General features: G+C 36.6%; 1 protein-coding gene across 4 annotated transcripts; it reads left to right on the top strand.

The window, feature by feature from the left end:
- Positions 1-1,265: 1,265 nt before the first annotated feature.
- LOC149846080 (putative galacturonosyltransferase 7) lies at positions 1,266-12,296 on the top strand. Of its 4 annotated transcripts, none has more exons than XM_089996161.1 (9): positions 1,266-1,513; positions 2,214-2,245; positions 2,552-2,611; positions 6,951-7,059; positions 7,158-7,210; positions 7,337-7,650; positions 10,256-10,613; positions 10,699-11,250; positions 11,600-12,296. In XM_089996161.1, exons 1-9 carry the CDS (start codon positions 1,375-1,377, stop codon positions 11,876-11,878), a joined length of 1,896 nt encoding a protein of 631 aa, XP_089852287.1. In that variant the 5' UTR covers positions 1,266-1,374; the 3' UTR covers positions 11,879-12,296. The 4 variants fall into 4 exon arrangements, with proteins under 4 accessions (XP_089852287.1, XP_089852288.1, XP_089852289.1 ...); XM_089996162.1 differs by having other exon boundaries at positions 1,267-1,513; positions 10,759-11,250; XM_089996163.1 differs by lacking the exon at positions 1,266-1,513 and adding an exon at positions 1,751-1,982.
- The last annotated feature ends 5,533 nt before the right edge of the window (positions 12,297-17,829 follow it).

Below are 17,829 nucleotides of genomic sequence, written 5' to 3'. Positions count from 1 at the left end.
GCCATGAACAATTCTGCCTCTCTATGTAATACGCCAAGAATAACAGAGAGAGAGAGAGAGAGAGAGAGAGAGAGAGAGAGACCAATGGATTAGGGAAGACAAGAAGACGTGGTAAATGAGGACAAATTTCATAGTAACAAAGTTTTCCTATTTGATAAATGTTTATCTGAAAATTTGTACAGACAAGTTGATCATTTTAATAAATTAATAACGAATGTTCTTGACAGTAACCAATATAGGCGTCATTTGCTTAACCCAGGTAAAACTTTTGGGAGGTAATTGAAAACTTGCAAAAGTTTGTTGTGCACATATGACTTGGACCCAAAGGTTTTGTGGGTATTTGAAATTTTCCTTTTGTCTTAAATCACATCAAGATAAAAATATTGTTTCCGTGATTATTATCCTATTCTTGATATTCAAAAGTTTTTTCAATAAAAAAATATATTTACAAGTTTTTTCTCTTTCATTTATTTAATTTTTCTTCTTTCGGCTAATGTGGACCACCATATTCAACACCTCTTAGTGGCTTTTTCTTTTTTCTGGTTTCTCTTTGACTTTCTCGGTTGACAAAGATAACCTTTAGGCATGGTAGGCCATAGGCTGCAGTCCTAAACAATGGGTTCGCTGTGAGGGTATTTGTGTCTTAAAGAAAGAAAAAAGAGTGACTAAGCCATTGGGCTTCGTTGCCCCCAAAAACAAAATGGAAGAGGTTGATGGGTTTTGTTAAAAGTGTATTAAGATAAAGATTATGAGAAAACAGAAACAACAAAAATAGTTTGAAAACTTAAATCGTACAAATATAAAATGGTATAGTAGAGTGGTAAAATGGGGAAGGTAACAAGAAGCAAAAAAGATGATAGGATTGCCCTTGGGTCCAAAGATTAGAGGTGGGAGCTTAAAAAATTAATTGTTCTTTTAGGTGCGGCTTCTTGCTCTCTTTCCAATGATTTATGCGTGGTTAACAAAACTTGTATCATCATTAATTAAACAAGTTAATTTCCAATTACTATTTCACATATACAACTCTGCATGCACCTTTTCTTAAAGAAAAAAAAAGTTCTGCATAATATGTTTGAGGTGGGAGTCTGTGCAATGCAATTCATCGACCAGTCTGTCCCTCGCTCTTTCCTTCTTCTTCTTATTATTATTATTATCTAGGAATTAATTATTGTGTTAAGCATTAAAAAAAGATGAACTTTAAGCTAGTAAATGATAATGATTAATATAGGGAACCCCATATAATGTGAAAAGGGGTTTTTATTAATTGACGGTAGAGTGAGGGAGTAGCAGCAGCAGTAGTGCCAGCAGGGGAAGGAGGAGGGGGGAAAGCAGATCAGACGAAGGGCCCAAGGAGGAGGGAACGGGAAAAGGACGATGAAGGGTTCGTCGGTTTCAGCTAAAAAGGGCGTATGGAACAAGCTCACAACAGGTGTGATGGGATTGGTGGTGCTGTCGCTGTTGGTTCCCCTCATCTTCTCTCTCGGTGGCCTCCACAGCAAGGTTGGCTACTCAGGTGTGTACTCTCTCTCTCTTTCATATCCCATCACCTTTCCTCTTTTTGTGGGATCCCTTCCTAATCTGATCGATTCGTTACCTTGAAATTACATGAAACAAAGCATGCTTGGTTCTCAGCGCCATCAGATCTGGTGTTATTAAGTCCCGGAGGAGTGGTGCTTCTCGATTCTCTGTCTCTCTCTACACCTTTGTGTGTGGGTGTGGGTGTGGGTGGGGGTGGGGGGGGCGGGGGTTGGAGAGTGGGTGCTGGTTTTCCTTTTTCTTTCTTGCTCCAAATGTAGAGATCTTTTTTTTTGGAATTCCTTCTTTGGTTCTAAAACGGGAAGCTGTCAATTACTCCGCCGGTTGCACTTTTCCGGATTTAGTCATTACCGTTTCTTCTTCCGCTTCCCAATTTCTCCAGACTATGAACGCACTGGGGCATTTCCAGTGTCTATATGGACCCTGGGTCTTCTATGTGTATGATGGTGAGATCTCTAGTTTTTTCTTTCCTTTGTCTTTAATTTTTATAAGGTTTAGATCGGCAATTTGCACTTATTGGGTGTGGGAGGAACTGCTGCTACTGTTCCACGTGCAATCTTTGTTTCCTGTTAAAGCCCCGCGATTAAATTGCATCTATCTGTCTATTTACATATTTTCTTGTGACTTGTTTTTGGCATCTGTGAGCGATTTTCTTTATCTTTTCTGTTTTTCTTCAGGATTGGGGAGTGAGGACACAGGAACTGACTTGGTAAGGGCTCTTTATTCCTTATATTCTGAGTGAATTGTTGTCCTTTATCCTGAGATACGCCAGGATCTCTCATGATAAAGCATATTTAGTTTTTAGTGGACTCTTCTGGTTTGAAGATCAACTGAGATGGTGAATTTTCTTTGCTCTTAGTGTATTCATAAATTTTTTCTCCCGTATAATTGTGATTGTACTGCTGTAGAATGTTCTGATCCTTCAGAGAATTCTTCGTAAATAACCAGTGTGTTCCCTTCAATAGTTATGGTTTACCTTGTTGAATCGAGATGCATGTTTCCCCATGCTTTTCAGGGAGGTGGGTCAAGTCATCTTGATGATCTGGTTGACATTTCCTCTCCGACAATTAAAGATGTATGTGCCTCCTTCTGATGCCATTTTCTTTTAAGAGGAGAAAGCAACTTTGTGCTTCAAGTAGATTCCTTTTTCTTGTTTGATAATTTCAATAATTCTTTGATATTTCTATCTCCAACAAAAAGTCATACATATCTTGGCACGATGCTTACTTTTTCAACAATTCATTCAAGTTACTCATGTTTTGGTATTCTAGCTTTGACTGAGTCTTACTGATCTTGAACAAGCACTTGGGCCCTGTTTGGTAGTATTTGTGTTTACAGTTTATAAAAAGAAACACTCTTTATAATTTGAGAAATTGCTTTTGTTTATAACTCATTCTCTGTTTGGATGACAAATTATGTATAATTATTTTTGTGAAATGTGCTTGGATGCTAACCTCATTACAGGATTGCCAATGAACCCTTTCCTCCCCACCACCAAACATGCTGACTCCCCCCACTACAATACTCTTAGTAGGTTCATCTAACAAGCATCATAAGTATATCACATTCAGTTTATGGAGCAAAGTGAAACCAAGCTTGAGATTTATGGTCACTGTCAATCTTGCAATAAATGATTTTGGGCAAAAGAGGGAGATATTTGAATAAAAGAAAGGGGTGGGAGAAATTTTAGTAAAATAGAGGTGGGAAAACATTACTTTTAGTAAAACAAAAGGGGAAAGGGCTTGCCATTTTTCCTCTCAGAAAAAATGGGAGGGGAGATGAATCTCTCTCTCTCTCTCTCTCTCTTTGTGAGTGCACACACTCGGGAGGATAGAAAGAAAAAGATGATAAATGTGAAAAACATTGAGGCGTAGTGAGTGGCCCCGCCAAAATCGAAGCAAGGCATGAGGCTCTAGGTGCAAAGCGTAAGCCTCACAAACACATTGAAAAACTTAAAATAAAAATGATTTAAAAAATGGGTAAATAAAAAGAAATACTTCACTAATTAACTAACAACCAGTAACATATAAAGAATTTAAATTAGATATTGAAAGGTCTGAAATCAATATATAATGCAGTAACTTAATTTATTTAAGTATCTAACAAATAAAACATGAGAATTCAATCGAACAATAATCATATAAAGTAGCTCTATTTCATAGCTAGTCAAACATATTTCTATTTTATACTGATTAATCTATTTGCATATTTTCTTGTTTCTAAAAAAAGACACGTAGCATGAATTGCCTATGAAAGATAATCGACACAACCAGCAAGAGCAATCATAAGAGAAGAACCGTGTGCTTTCTGAATTATCTTATAACCAAGACCCATACGGGTTATAAATTTGAAAGCATTAATCAACTTGCAAAGTAATGCTATGCAAGATAGAAAGCTAAAAATCATAGTCTAGGAATTCCAGACTAGTCCCAAATAAATAACAATTATTTTGTATTCTCCTTTTTCTTTCTCCTCTTCGAACTGTTTATTTCTATTGTCTGTTATGGCTTCCACAGCCATTGTTGACTTTTTTTTCTGGTGTTTCTCTGTCTTAGCTTCTCTCCCACTTACATGTGACACAGAGTCCAAATTTGCACTTTGTTTGCAAAAAACAGCCTACTTAGCATATTAGTAATGTTTCTACTTCTAAATTCTAGTTCACTTGCACATTGTGTAATGCTTCTTCATTGATATAATTCCTTATCCTCTCAGTGGCATCATCAATATAGAGAAGCAACAATGAAAACTTCAAAATTTCAAACATGTTACTATGTTTCAAGAAAAGCATTTGTTGGTTAGCAAGAGTTGAATCCATTGCATTACAGCAGAAGCAAACTACTAAGACTAAGCTTGGGTTGCCTGCTTAAGGTCATATAGGGCTTTTCATAATTGGAGCACTTAACCAAAAGGGACAAGTGCTTTTTCATGCATCTCCCCATTAAAAATTTTATTCTTTAAATTTGTTTGATACAACTGCAGTCCTTGAATTGATGCAACAGAAGTGTCTTAAATCCTAAAATTGTCATGTGAGCAATCGGTGCAAGCATCTCTTGTTAGTGTACACCACACATCCATGTATATTATTAGCCACAAGTCTGATATTGTATTGCTCCAACACTGAATCTTTTTTGTCTTTCAAGTTAGAACAGCTTTATGTGTAATTTTTAGAAATGTATAAGGGTATATCTGCAAATATTATTCCATTACAATATTCCAGTCCTAATTGATCTGGATGTTCTCTTGGCTGCAACTTTGTCTTTTCACTTCTCATTTTCTCTCTTACTGTGGGACACAATCTCCAAGGCAAAGCTTCACACATATGAACTACCTTTTATATAGAGTTACATGCACTGGCACTAGATGAGCTTAAGACTGTCAATATATTTGCAATCCATTTGCGTTCAACAACTTTTAGGCTCTGTTTGAAAATTGGCAGCTGGAATGGGAGTTTATGCGTTTGGTAGATGCATGGTCAAACTACCTTGGTGGTGGGTGTTTGGAAACTGGTAGCTGGTATGGGAGTTATTGCGTTTGGGAGAGGAAGTGAGACAGTCTCCCCTTTATATTTGCTCTAAAGAGGTAACTGCCACTTTTCCAAATGCATAAACTCCGTTGAACTACCAGTTTCCAAACAGAGCCTTATTGTAGTTATAAAGATAATGTCCCAAGTATGTAATCTTTTAAAGGAAGGCAACTCAAAAGCCATAGCTTATTTCTGCTCTAGTTTCATCATCTTTGGGACCTATGCTTGCTTGTAACAGGAAGGCAATATATAGCTGCCAAAATAAAGTTGACATTCCCAAAAACTAGAGTTGCATCAGCACAAGCCCAACTTTGATTATTCTTCTTGTTTTGGGAACCATGAATTGTGGCAATTGAAGAATGTTGAATGCAAATGGAAAGGACAAAAGACTTTGATTCCCTTAAAGATCTGAGAGTGAGATACAATAGACAAATAAATAGTCAAACTGCTGTATACACCAATAATTTATGCTGTGTGTGTGTGACATGCACATCCATACACAAACATGCATATATCATCATAGTCCAGATTTAATATAGGTTCATTTTGATGGAGACCATGGATATGCATATAAATGTAGGGACCAAGGTGCAAGCTAGACTATCAAGCTGTTTATGGGTTAATAAAGGACCTCAAAACGTTGACTGAGTCTTCATACAGTGTCAGGAAACTGAAGCTCAGTAAGCTTCATCTTATAAGGTGTAAGTGTTGTTGATATTTTGTTCCATGCACCCTCTGAGTCCTCTCCCCTCCTCCTCAACTTGAGGTGTTGACTAAAGGAATAATAACACATACATTGTTATGATCATTAGAATCACAACATCTGTGATGGTATATTTTTTCCCTCGAACTTTAGCTGCATCCACATCTATGTTACATAGGTGCGGGTGCGGCACTTTAAAAAAACTTGGGTGCGGGGGTGTGGGAGGGTATATATATATATAATTTTTAACAGTTATCAATAACACTAATGAAATAAAAAACAATTATCATATCAACAATTCATCATGCATGCAATAAATCAAATTACCAATCTACTATTCTATTCTTCATCATAAAAACTAACACCACAATTAAATCAACCTAAATATATTATGGAAACAATCAAACAAGTAAAGCAAAAAAGAAGTAAATTATACAGTATACTAAACCCCCGCCCAGCCCCTTTCATCGTTTTTTTTGGGTCTAGGTCTGGACATTTATGACTCTAGGTGCATTGACCGCACTCAGGGTTGACTTGACTGAACCGGGTGCCGCACCCGCACCCGCACCCGAGTCACGATGCGGGTGCGCCGCCCTGTTGGCCGAATCCCTGTGACATAGGTCCGCATCCTATAGTGGCATGATTATGATGGTTTTGTTAGTGTTTTTCAAAATCTTGATTCATAGGCGGTCTAAAATTTTAAGAGTGATTTGTAGCAAGTTATATATGAAGACCTTTGTAAAGGTGTTTATCTTAAACTCTGCACCATTCTAAAATAGACCAGACTCTCTCTCTCTCTCTCAATTTAAGTCATTAGTAGTAAAATGCATCATCTGCTTTATGAATATGATGATCAACCCTTACAATTCAAAAGACCTTTGTAAAGGTGTTTGTCTTAAACTCTGCACCATTCTAAAATAGACCAGACTCTTTCTTTCTCTCAATTTAAGTCATTAGTAGTAGTAAAATGTATCATCTGCTTTATGAATATGATGATCAACCCTTACAATTCAAAATGCTGCTTCAACCCCCATGTTACATGTTGCTTTAGATGCTAATATTAAAAGTTATAAGCTCAGGTTAAATAATTTTGTCTACAATATTTTGACTGACAGGATCCTTATATTTTAAGAAACTTACAAATTCATATTCTGTTTCTAATTTCATTTGAGCTCTTCATGTTGACAGAATGCTTTAGAAAATATTTTGAAAGAAAAAAATGCTACAAATGCTGGTGACTCTGACATGAAAGTTAGAAGAAAATCAGAAGGAACTGTAAAGTCCAGCTATGCTCATGGTATGATGTGTATTTGATTTTGTTGTAAAGAACACAGTAAGAATTTTGGATCCATATGTTCTTGTGTGTTACATTACTGCTTATATGTGATATTTTAGAATGGAGTGGCAAATCAGGGAGTTTGGTTCAGGCTGCTTCTGGTGACAGGATTGTAAGTTTTCAGTCTGATGCACACCATTATTCTAATAACACTGTACCTGAAAGTTTTAGTCTGATTACCATTTCCTGTTGACTTGAACAAACATGTTAATTTCACGACTTTCTTCTAACCATGTAGTTGCGAAAGAAGCTAGAAGATAAAGTTGAGGAGAGCACCGACCTAACAAAATCTGGGGACAATGACCAGACAGATAAATCTTGTGAGGATACATTTGGAAGCTACTGTTTGTGGTGTAGGGAACACAAAGAAGTAATGAAAGATTCTATTATAAAAAATATGAAAGATCGGTTGTTTATTGCTAGAGCTTACTATCCAAGCATTGCTAAGAAGAATCAAACCCATGAAAAGTTAACTCGTGAACTAAAGCAGAATATTCAAGAATTTGAACGTGTTCTTAGTGATGCAACTACAGATGCTGACCTTCAGGGCAGGTAATCACTATTTGCATTGACTATGTTCTTAGCTATTGGAACTATTAACTGGCTTGTCTAATATCATTAGGTCATGCATCAGTTGAATGGCATACATACTTTATTTTACTCCCTGTAGTGCATTACCAGATATATGCTATTTATTATGGAAGCTCGAAAGCAATATGTTCTAATAGTGATATCCATGTGACTCAAACTTACTCACTGAAGTCAGATTGGATCCTTCCATGTTTGAATCAAGTGGCTATTTTCACATAATCATGGTTCATTGTTGATCTTTTAATGTTTAAATATTTGCAACAGGTGCTTGGTTACACATCTGGACTATTCAAAATTGTAACCATGGTTGTGAGCAGTTTGTTAAAATCGTGCCTCAAGACGCAAAAAGCGCCCCGCCCCTCGCCTTGAAGCGAGGCCCTTTGTGCCTTGAGGTGCGTGTCTGAGGCGTAAATGACAAAAAAATAACAAAAAATGCATTTTCAAAACATTAAAATGTATTATTTATTATTATTTTAAAGTTTTATTTTAATAAAATGCATTTTTTAATATTAAAATAACAAAAAATAGTTTTTTATTAATTTAAAACTTCAAAAAATTGTGTCCTCATATCTTATTTTTCAAAACATTTTCAAACTTATGAGTTGAACCTGCTCATACGTCCTCGTGTCGACGACGTGTCTTTCAGACATATGATGAGATGGATGGTCATCAATTGTGGAACTGTATGCTAAGCGAATCGGAGTCCAATCTGAATGCATGTTTGGATCTTACTTGAATGATTCAAATATGGAAATAATATGCCAGACTTGGATTGAATATTTGACTGTATCAGATCCATTTGCACCCCTAGTCCATAGGATGTTAGGTTGGTAAGTCTAAAACCAAACTGAACATTGATGGTAGAGAAGATAGTTAGGGTAATGAATATCCTGTGTGGTTTTCTCGTGGAACTCATTTAGAAAATAAAAACCAATAATTTTTTGTATAATTATGTGTTAGGAAAAAGTAATTATGTATAATAATTTTTTTGAGATTTATTTGAGATTTTTTATCTTATTGGTTGTTACTTTATCAATAAAGTATTTTTTATTTATTTGTATTTTTATATATTTTCAAAGTATTTTTTAAGTTTTCAAAAAAAAATTGAGGCTTACGCTTTACGCCTTGCCTCAGTTTTTGGTGGAGCGCTTCGCTACGCCTCAACACTTTTCATAACATTGGTTGTGGGATTGGGTGTGGATGTGGGAGGTGACCAAGGTTGCCAGACTAGGAAGTGGAAGCGGGAAACAATGCGGGAAGTGAAAGCGAGAAGTGATGAATTCATGTATAGGAAGCGGGAAGTGAGGAATAAAAAAAAGCAATATAATAATTGAATGAGAATCAAAATGGAATACAAATAAAAAATAAAATAAAAGTGACTTCTTAAATTTCATGATTTTTTAGTGTAAGAATTAATTTTTTAACAAAATCTAAAAATGATGACTGCCAATTTAGAGAAAGCATGTGGAAGTGGGTGAGAAGCGTGAGAGGAACACATAAAAAACATGATGAACAGTGAACACATAAAAAACATGAAAAGTAGAGTGAGAGAAAATAATAACATATGAAGCATGTGGAAAGCATAGGAGAAGTGTGGGAGAATTGAGATCCTCTTCAAGTTTAGGAAGTGAGAAGTATTGCGCTTCCGAAGCGAGTTTCCAGGAAGCAGGTTTCCCACCTATCTAAGAAGCTTTTGGTAACTCTGGAGGTGACAACCTTGAGTTTTGAGAGGATTAATCAATTTGTGAGGATTAATTGTGAAATTAAATAGGATTCAACTGGGCAAGTGAGTGTGGAGTGATGTGAGATGAAAAGGGAAAACCCTCTCAAAAAGGCACCATTAAGTGTCATTTATTCATTTCATAGAAAAAGAGAAACAAGTCAAACAACGTTGAAGAGTAAATACAAATCACACATCCTAACTAGTTAGAATTTTCAGGGAAACATGATTCCAACCACTAGGACTTGCAAATCCCAATTATTGGAAATTGTTTGCCCCAATTGCAAGCATGCTTCCTCTTCCTCAAAGCTTCCCAACTTCATGGAAGCATCTTTGCTTCCACTCCTGAAGTTGTCCTCCTAGGAAGAGAGCTTCCCATTCAGACTTAAAGCTTGCAGTAACCATGGCCTTGAGCTGTCCTGTCACAAGTCATGAACCATTTTATCCAGAAGCAAGTGTGTTGCATTCTCCCACTGGAGCCACTGAAAAATGCACGCAACCTGCATATTAACAATCATATGGATGGTGATGTTACCTCGTGATGCATGTGCTCATCTTCCTATGCAAAAGCTCTAATTTCCTTTCAGAAGATGCATCTTAGTTTGGTTGCTTGACTGCGGGCTTTTGTGGCTTGTTTCACTATGATGTAGTGAGCCCTTTCATGCTAATCTGATTGACATGAGTTTGTTTCTGATTTTCAGTTTGACACTATGATTACCAGTGTGAATAGTTAAAACAGAATTCTCTGTCTAGTTTAGTTGTGCAATTTTTTAGTGGACAGTAAACGGCTTTCTGTGATTAATTGTGCTTGACACTATATAGTTCCGTGGTCACTTTGTTTTTCAGTATTGAGCAGAAGTTACAGAACATGGAAGTTACAATAGCCAAAACTGAAGCAGTGCATGTAGGCTGTTACAATGTAGACAAGAAGTTGGCACAAATACTAGATATGACCAAGGATGAAGCTCTCTTTCACAGGCGCCAGAGTGCCTTTCTGTATCATCTTGGTGTACAGACTATGCCCAAAAGTCATCACTGTTTGTCAATGAGATTGACTGTGGAATATTTCAGATCTCACACAGACCATGCTGGGTCATCTGAGATTGACCATTCTTCTGCCCCAGATCTTCATCACTATATCATTTTCTCCAAAAACATACTTGCATCATCTGTTGTTATTAACTCAACTGTAACAAATGCCAAGGTATATCCAATTAAGTGTTGGTAGATTCATTGCTTCATCTATTGTTGAGCTTAAACTGAACCTTGGAGCATTTTGTATGTCACAGGAAAATGAGAATATGGTCTTTCATCTGCTCACTGACACACAAAATTATTTTTCTATGAAGCATTGGTTTAAGAGGAATCGTTATGAGTTGGCAACCATTCATGTGGAAAACATAGATGATTATAAGCTAGAAGATGCTGCTACCGATCCTTCTAACCTGTTACATCCGACTGCATCAGAGGAGTTCCGTGTTACAATCAGAAGCAGTGGACATACCTCTGTTGCACCAACGAGAACTGAATACTTGTCTATGTTTAGCCAAGCATACTTCTATCTTCCAGAAATTTGTAGCAAACTAAAAAAGGTTATTGTCTTGGATGATGATGTGGTTGTTCAGAGAGACTTGTCACCTTTGTGGAATCTTGACCTGGAAGGGAAAGTAATTGGTGCATTGGAGTTCTGCAAAGTAAGGTTTGCGCACCTAAGGGATTACTTGAACATAGGGGATTTTCATAGTGATGGCTGTGTTTGGATGTCGGGACTTGGTGTGATTGACTTGGAGAGGTGGAGGGAGCTAAATCTATTCCAGAAATACCAGGAGTGGCTCAAAACAGTAAGTACTGCAAGGCGGAACCCTAGCTGCTTTCTGTTATATTATCTCTCTTCAAAAACTAATCCAGCAGTTTCATAGATATAAACTTGGTCTCCTTTTTGTTAGGTGATACAAAAAGCTTCTGTAATATATTTTCTTTAGCGAAGATCAAAATCTAATCCTTTTGTTTGGTTATATACTCATTCACTATTCTTAAACACAAAATTGATGGTAGCTTTCTGTTTATCTTGATATTTAGTCAAGTTATTTCGTTGAAATTTTCTGTTTATCTTTACTTGCAATTAGTCAAGTTACTTAATTGAAATACCCTACTTTCTAAGTCTTTTCCTGTCTTGTTAAAAATAAGCAGCAGAAAAAGGGTGAGCCTTTGTTCAGGGCAGGAGCATTGTCTGCAAGTTTGGTGACATTTAACGGTTTGATCTACAGCCTTGATGATTCATGGGTTTTGGGTGGTCTTGGTCATCAATATGGGATGGATTCTGATACGATCAAGAAAGCTGCAGTACTGCATTATAATGGAAATATGAAGCCATGGCTTGAGCTGGGTATCCCCCAGTATAAGTGGTATTGGACAAAGTACTTGAAGAAAGACGACCAGTACATGGATGACTGCAATGTGAACAGGTAACAGACGGTAAAATCAGCAATGGACCTGGTGATGTCTAGTTTATTTGATGGGAAATTTGCCAGTGGATGAAAGCAGAGCAATCCATCGAGAGGTTGAGATGAGTTTGGATTCACCCTTTTTTATGATGATTCAGGTTGGATTAAGCCCATCCTGTGACAAGGGCGGTCCTTCTAATTCTCTTCCCAGTGCTTTGGGGGAGATCACACACGTCGTTGGATGATACTAAAAGATTGGATAAAGGAACTCCTGTGAAAAGAAAAAAAAAGAGAAAAAAGGGAAATGTAATCGGGTTAGATATGATTGCAAATTTGCAAGTGTGCTGTGAGATTCTTTCTTGACCTGTGAGATGTAATATAACTGGTGAGTGTAGCTGGCAACTGAATTTGTGGTGGCCGCTGTTCAGAAAGGTTTGTTTCTATTTATTCTTTTGCTTTTATCCTATCAGCTGACATTAATTTATAACATCCCATTTTCTCAACCTAATTGATGTTAGTCATCTTTTCTCGATGGGCGGTTTTTCTTTATCCTTGTAACATGGGATTTTGGGGTGGTTTTACACGGCTTTCCAGTAAAAAGCTCACAACTATGTACATGCAAAAGATAGCTGGAGCACAATAAAATCCTACTGTATCTCTGTCTCTACAGTGTCACATGTGTTTGGGTGCAGCCACTTAGGGTATGTTTGAACCCTTGTCCAGGGTTGGACAAAATGAACAAAAAAGACGGAACCGAGTATTGGTTTTGTTCATTTCGTAACAACTGTTTCAAGTCCAACGTTTGTTTGGACCATATTCAGATGCTATGTTTCAAATGTCTTTGATGATGATGTGCACAGAACTTGAACAGTCATGGATAATGGGTCGAATTGTTGGATTGTATGACTTGATCCGTCCACCATTTTACATGTTTTAACAAGTTTATTATGGTTTTTTGCCCATATATGAATCCAATTATGAGATTATATCTAAAATCATGAATTTTAGCCATGAATATGGATTTCAAATTGAATTTTTACTCTCGAATATGGATTTTTGCTTTGAATATGGATCTCAAATTGTATTTTTGCCCTAAATATGGATCTCAAATTGAATTTTTGCCTCAAATATGGGTCTTGAATTAGATATTTGCCTCGAATATGGATCTCAAATTGAATTTTTGCCCCGAATATGAATCTTGAATTGGATTTTTAGCTCGAATATAGATCTTTAATTGGATTTTTGGCCCCAATATGGATATCAAATTGGTATTTTTGCCACAAATATGGTTTTTCAAAAACTATTCTAGATTGTGATCATTTATCAAAAAAAAAAATAGGTGAAGAAGATTTTTACAAAGTCAATATTTTTGGATTACCTCAAAGTCTAAAAAAAAAGGTAAAAAAAAATTGAAAGAATCTTTCAATTCATAGCATTTGTGGAGGCATCCGCAAGGTTTCTTGTTAGTTGTAAACTCTTCAGGGGATATATCTTTTATGCATATGCATGTCTTTATATTTTGCCGTTCAATGCATGATCTAAAAATAGACATAATGAGCAATCTTTGCCATCATATTCACAAAGAATTAGACTTGGGGTTGGCAATTTAGATCATTTAGTGAAAGGCCAGTATTAACAAAGATGTATGACTTGATACCTTGAGATGACTTAAAAATCCACTTTGCCCATTAGTTGCCCCATGAAGAAAAGATTAGACATAAAACCATGTAGTGGACTTAGGAGTTGCATCAGATATCTATGATTGGTATATGCTTTAAGCTTCATGGAAAAGTTCAATTGGTGAGAAGAAATATGCAAATAACACATAATCACGTTGGTTAATCCAAAGGCTGTTAAAGATTCCTACACAACTCTTCAATGAAATGAAAGAATAAATATTCCTTCATGTACACATCCTTATTACATGGCCTTTGCAGTGCAGGAAAATACTGGAATGCATATAAGCTCCTGCTAGCTTGTTTAAGGGATGGTATAAAGGAACTCAATGCCACCCATCGTGCAGTACTTCTTGGACTTCATATGACAGGTTTATGGAAAGAAAGAAGAAAACTCAGAGCTGCTATTCGTAAATCAAAATTTGTGTAGTGGCGAACATGAAACCAAAAGGATCGGTAATTATACTGATAACAAGGACAAGAAATTGAAATAGCTTAGCATAGTGCAGAGTGGAGTAGCATATCAGTTACAGCAAAGGAATTGCCTAATATCATAGTTGGTTGATATTCAATTTGGGGTATCTGATATGGTTCTTGATCTTGATTCATATTTGTCATATCCAGCAAAAACCAAAAAAGAAGCCTTGTAAATTATTAAGGAACCACTGACTGAAGTCCTGATACCTCAAATGAAAGAATAGGACAGAAAAGCAAACCTTGGAGGGGGGAACATGTAAAAAAACAGCAATAGAAGATCTTGAAGACAATAGTCAAATCATTCAGCAGGTACGCAGTTGTTTATTTGTTCTCGTGTATAAGCCATTTAAAGTCCTTCTGTGAAATATGGTTGAAGAGAAGTGTAGCTTAAAATTCTTTTTGTTTCAAGGCATCTATTCTCATGTCAAGTCATTTACACACTCTTGGCCTCTACTGCATGTTTCATAGGATACAAATTCTCCTGTAGTTGAACCCTTGGCAGTTAAGTAAACCTAGACAGCCCACTGTAGTTCAACAACCTGGTCATGCTAATTATCTGTTTGACACCACTAGCATACAGATCAACTTGGGGTTGACAATTTAGATCATTTAGTGAAAGAGAAGTATTAATGAAGATGTATGACTTGGTACCTTGAGATGACTTCAAAATCCACTTTGCCCATTAGTTACCCCATGAAGAATAGAATAGATATAAAACCTTGTAGTGGACTTAGGAGTTGCATCAGATCTCTATGATTGGTATATGCTCTAAGTTCCATGGAAAGGTTCAATTGGTGAGAAGAAATATGCAAATAACACATAATCACGTTGGTTAATCCATAGACTGTTATTGTATTCTTTCTGCAAAATAAACTAGTTTACTAAGCAGAAACACACATTCATCCATGTGAGAGTGGCCCACAAAGGGATTTGAAGAGACACCAACCAATTTAAGATTAGCTAGTACATGTAATTGCAGGCGGCATAGAAAATATGTTTGAAAATAAAAAAATAACAGAAAATCTCTCTCTCTCTCTCTCTCTACTGATAAGAAACGGAAATCAAGAAGCTACTAATGAAGATGAAGAAAGTAGCCATAATATGAAAAAATGTCTAAAGGAAAATAGAGCACTTATTTTTCTCCCATGCTAATTTATTTATGTTCTTTTTCATACCTGCAACTGCACATGGAACAATATGACACTAGTTGATGACAAACAACCAAAGAAAACTAAAAACACAGAGGTGACCACGACTGATATCAAAGAGACAAATAAAAAACACTTCTACTTCTACATTATAGTCATGTTAATAAAAAAAAGGACAAGCACAAGTTAATCTATATGATCAACCAGCCAAGGCTTCACTAAGGGCAGAGGAAGGGATCAACATTGCAACCTTCAAAGGCATGTGCAGCAAGAAACTTGTCTGCCAGGACTCAATATGAAATACGGCCCCAGCTATCTAGTATTCTATCAGTTTCAGCTACGACATACTAACCAAATAGCTCTTAATTATCATACATAGAAGTCAGCTGTAATTGATGACATTGTTCGTCAAACTTGGAGTATGAAATACTTCAGCTATAAACTATAACCAGGTATCACATACCACCACTAGCCATTATATTATATACTCACAATCAGATAAATATACAAAATAAGCATAGAAACTTTGATCATTGATTGTAAGCACAAAGCAAGGGACTCATACATAAGCAAGATCACAGATAAATTGGAAACGACAAGAATTCAAGAAAAAAGAAAATAGCACAAATAGGCTATTTCCTTCAATAGGCCAGTGCGGCGCGACGATCCTTCCTCACCGTCGCAAGCCTACTTTGTCGCTCGCTTGCCAGTCACGAAAGCTTATAATCAGAGTGTAAGAGAGCAAGAGAGAATAGAGGGAGAAGAATTGCAATCACAAGAAGCAATCACAACAAGGGTGAACAAAAGAAAGTTCAACACATTTGATTCATTCACAATTTTTGCCCGCAGGCTATTACATTTCAAGTATACGGGCTGCCCCTTTGGGGTATTGATTCACCTGAACTAGGCAACTTACATCAGACTCAACAAAAGCAAAACAGACTCTAGACACAACTTTACAATGTAAGTCACAAGAGAACATGCTCCTCCCTTCAAATCATGCACCGTCCTTGGCGCCATCTGTTTCATGGTAAGCCCTGACTTCAGTCGGGTAGCGGTTGTTCATCCGAAATGCAGACTCCCACATCGGTTATGTTGTCTCCTCCCACTGCACTAGGTACTTCTTCACTTCACCCAAGTAGTTGACCTTGTGATGAAGGATCTGACTGAAGTGTTTCTCGGCCCGTTATGTTGTCGGGGCTCTCTGCATGATGGGAGCGCATTGTGGCACGCTGCGTTCTGGATCTCTATCGTCTAGATGGAACTATTTGAGATTGCACACGTGGAACACCGGGTGCACCTTGAAGTCTAGGGGCAACTCTAGCTTGTACGCCAGCTTGTCCACCTTCTTTGTAATGATAAAGGGTCCTTCATACTTTATGAGCAGTCCACGGTGCCACCCGCGGAAGATGCCTGATTGTGAAAAAGAGGAGAATCTTTCCTTTTTTCCATATCCAGCTTGTTACGCCCAAAAAAGTAGTGAGTGTAGCCTACAACTGCTACACAAGCCTACAAACATGAAGCGAACCCACAACTCCACATGTATAGCCTATCTTAATGCGGGGCAAGCTATAACATCATTTTCAAAAACCTAGGTACCAACACAAATTGCCAAAAGAGTAACAATAACCAAAAAACCTATATTCATGTTCGTTCCATTCATTCGAGAATCAACCTGTGTTTTCAAATACATACATTTCATATATCATAAATCCAAAATGTGTAAACTAAGAGTATAATAGTACGTGAGAGAGTATCATACTATGTGAACTACCCACCCAAGGCCCAAAAAGTGTACATCACTCCAACATGAAAAACCATAAATATACTAGGAAAAAATACAAAATCAGAAAGAGTATCACGGCAAAACAAATGCAACATCTCTTCGAACATTGTGTAGTCGCTCTTTCAAGCACCTCTAGTTGCTCCACCTCCTACTGCATCCATATAATAACATACAAAATCATCAAGAATCAACAAATCATCAATTTTGCTAATCATTCTACATTGCAATTATGAAACTTATATAACATGTAATAAAATCATGAAATATACTTACTGTGTGATCAATCATACTACATTTGAGTTATTATTGCATCTCTCAGGTCCTTGTTGCAACCACGAGTAACTATTGTTGTGGATTTTTCTTCCTCTGATTCAGGAACCAACATATCTTCATCATTGTCAATTATGAATTGTTTGGCATATGGGTTATTTTCTAATATAAAATTATGTATTATGCATGCCGCATGAACAATTTTAACTTGAGTGAAAACTGAATATTTTATGACACTTTAAAATTGAAAATCGTGCTTTGAGTAAACAAAAAACACGTTTAACTACTGTTCTCAATGAGGAGTGTTTATGGTTGTATAACTCTGTTGCTTTTTCAATTGGTTTTGCGCCAAGTGCATTAAATTCTGACAAGTGGTAGCGATATCCTTTGCGTGGAGTAAAAAACCCAACAATATTTGGGTATCCAGAATCTGTAAGATGATATTTGCCTGCATACACACATTTACTTTATGATTTGATAAAAAATATGTGTCTATATATAATAATCAATGTAATTTATGCACATGATATTTATTTACTTACCTCTGGGTATTACTAGAGGCCGGTCAGGATCGTCAAGTGCATTATACAATACTTTTGCATTGGTTGCACTTCCTTCC

The sequence above is a fragment of the Nuphar pumila genome, chromosome 2 (assembly GCF_984573655.1).
Source record: "Nuphar pumila chromosome 2, dmNupPumi1.hap1.1, whole genome shotgun sequence".
NCBI classification, from domain to species: Eukaryota; Viridiplantae; Streptophyta; class Magnoliopsida; order Nymphaeales; family Nymphaeaceae; genus Nuphar; species Nuphar pumila.
The sequence above is the reverse complement of the archived record's forward strand: the minus strand, read 5'-3'. Positions and strand labels throughout refer to the sequence as shown.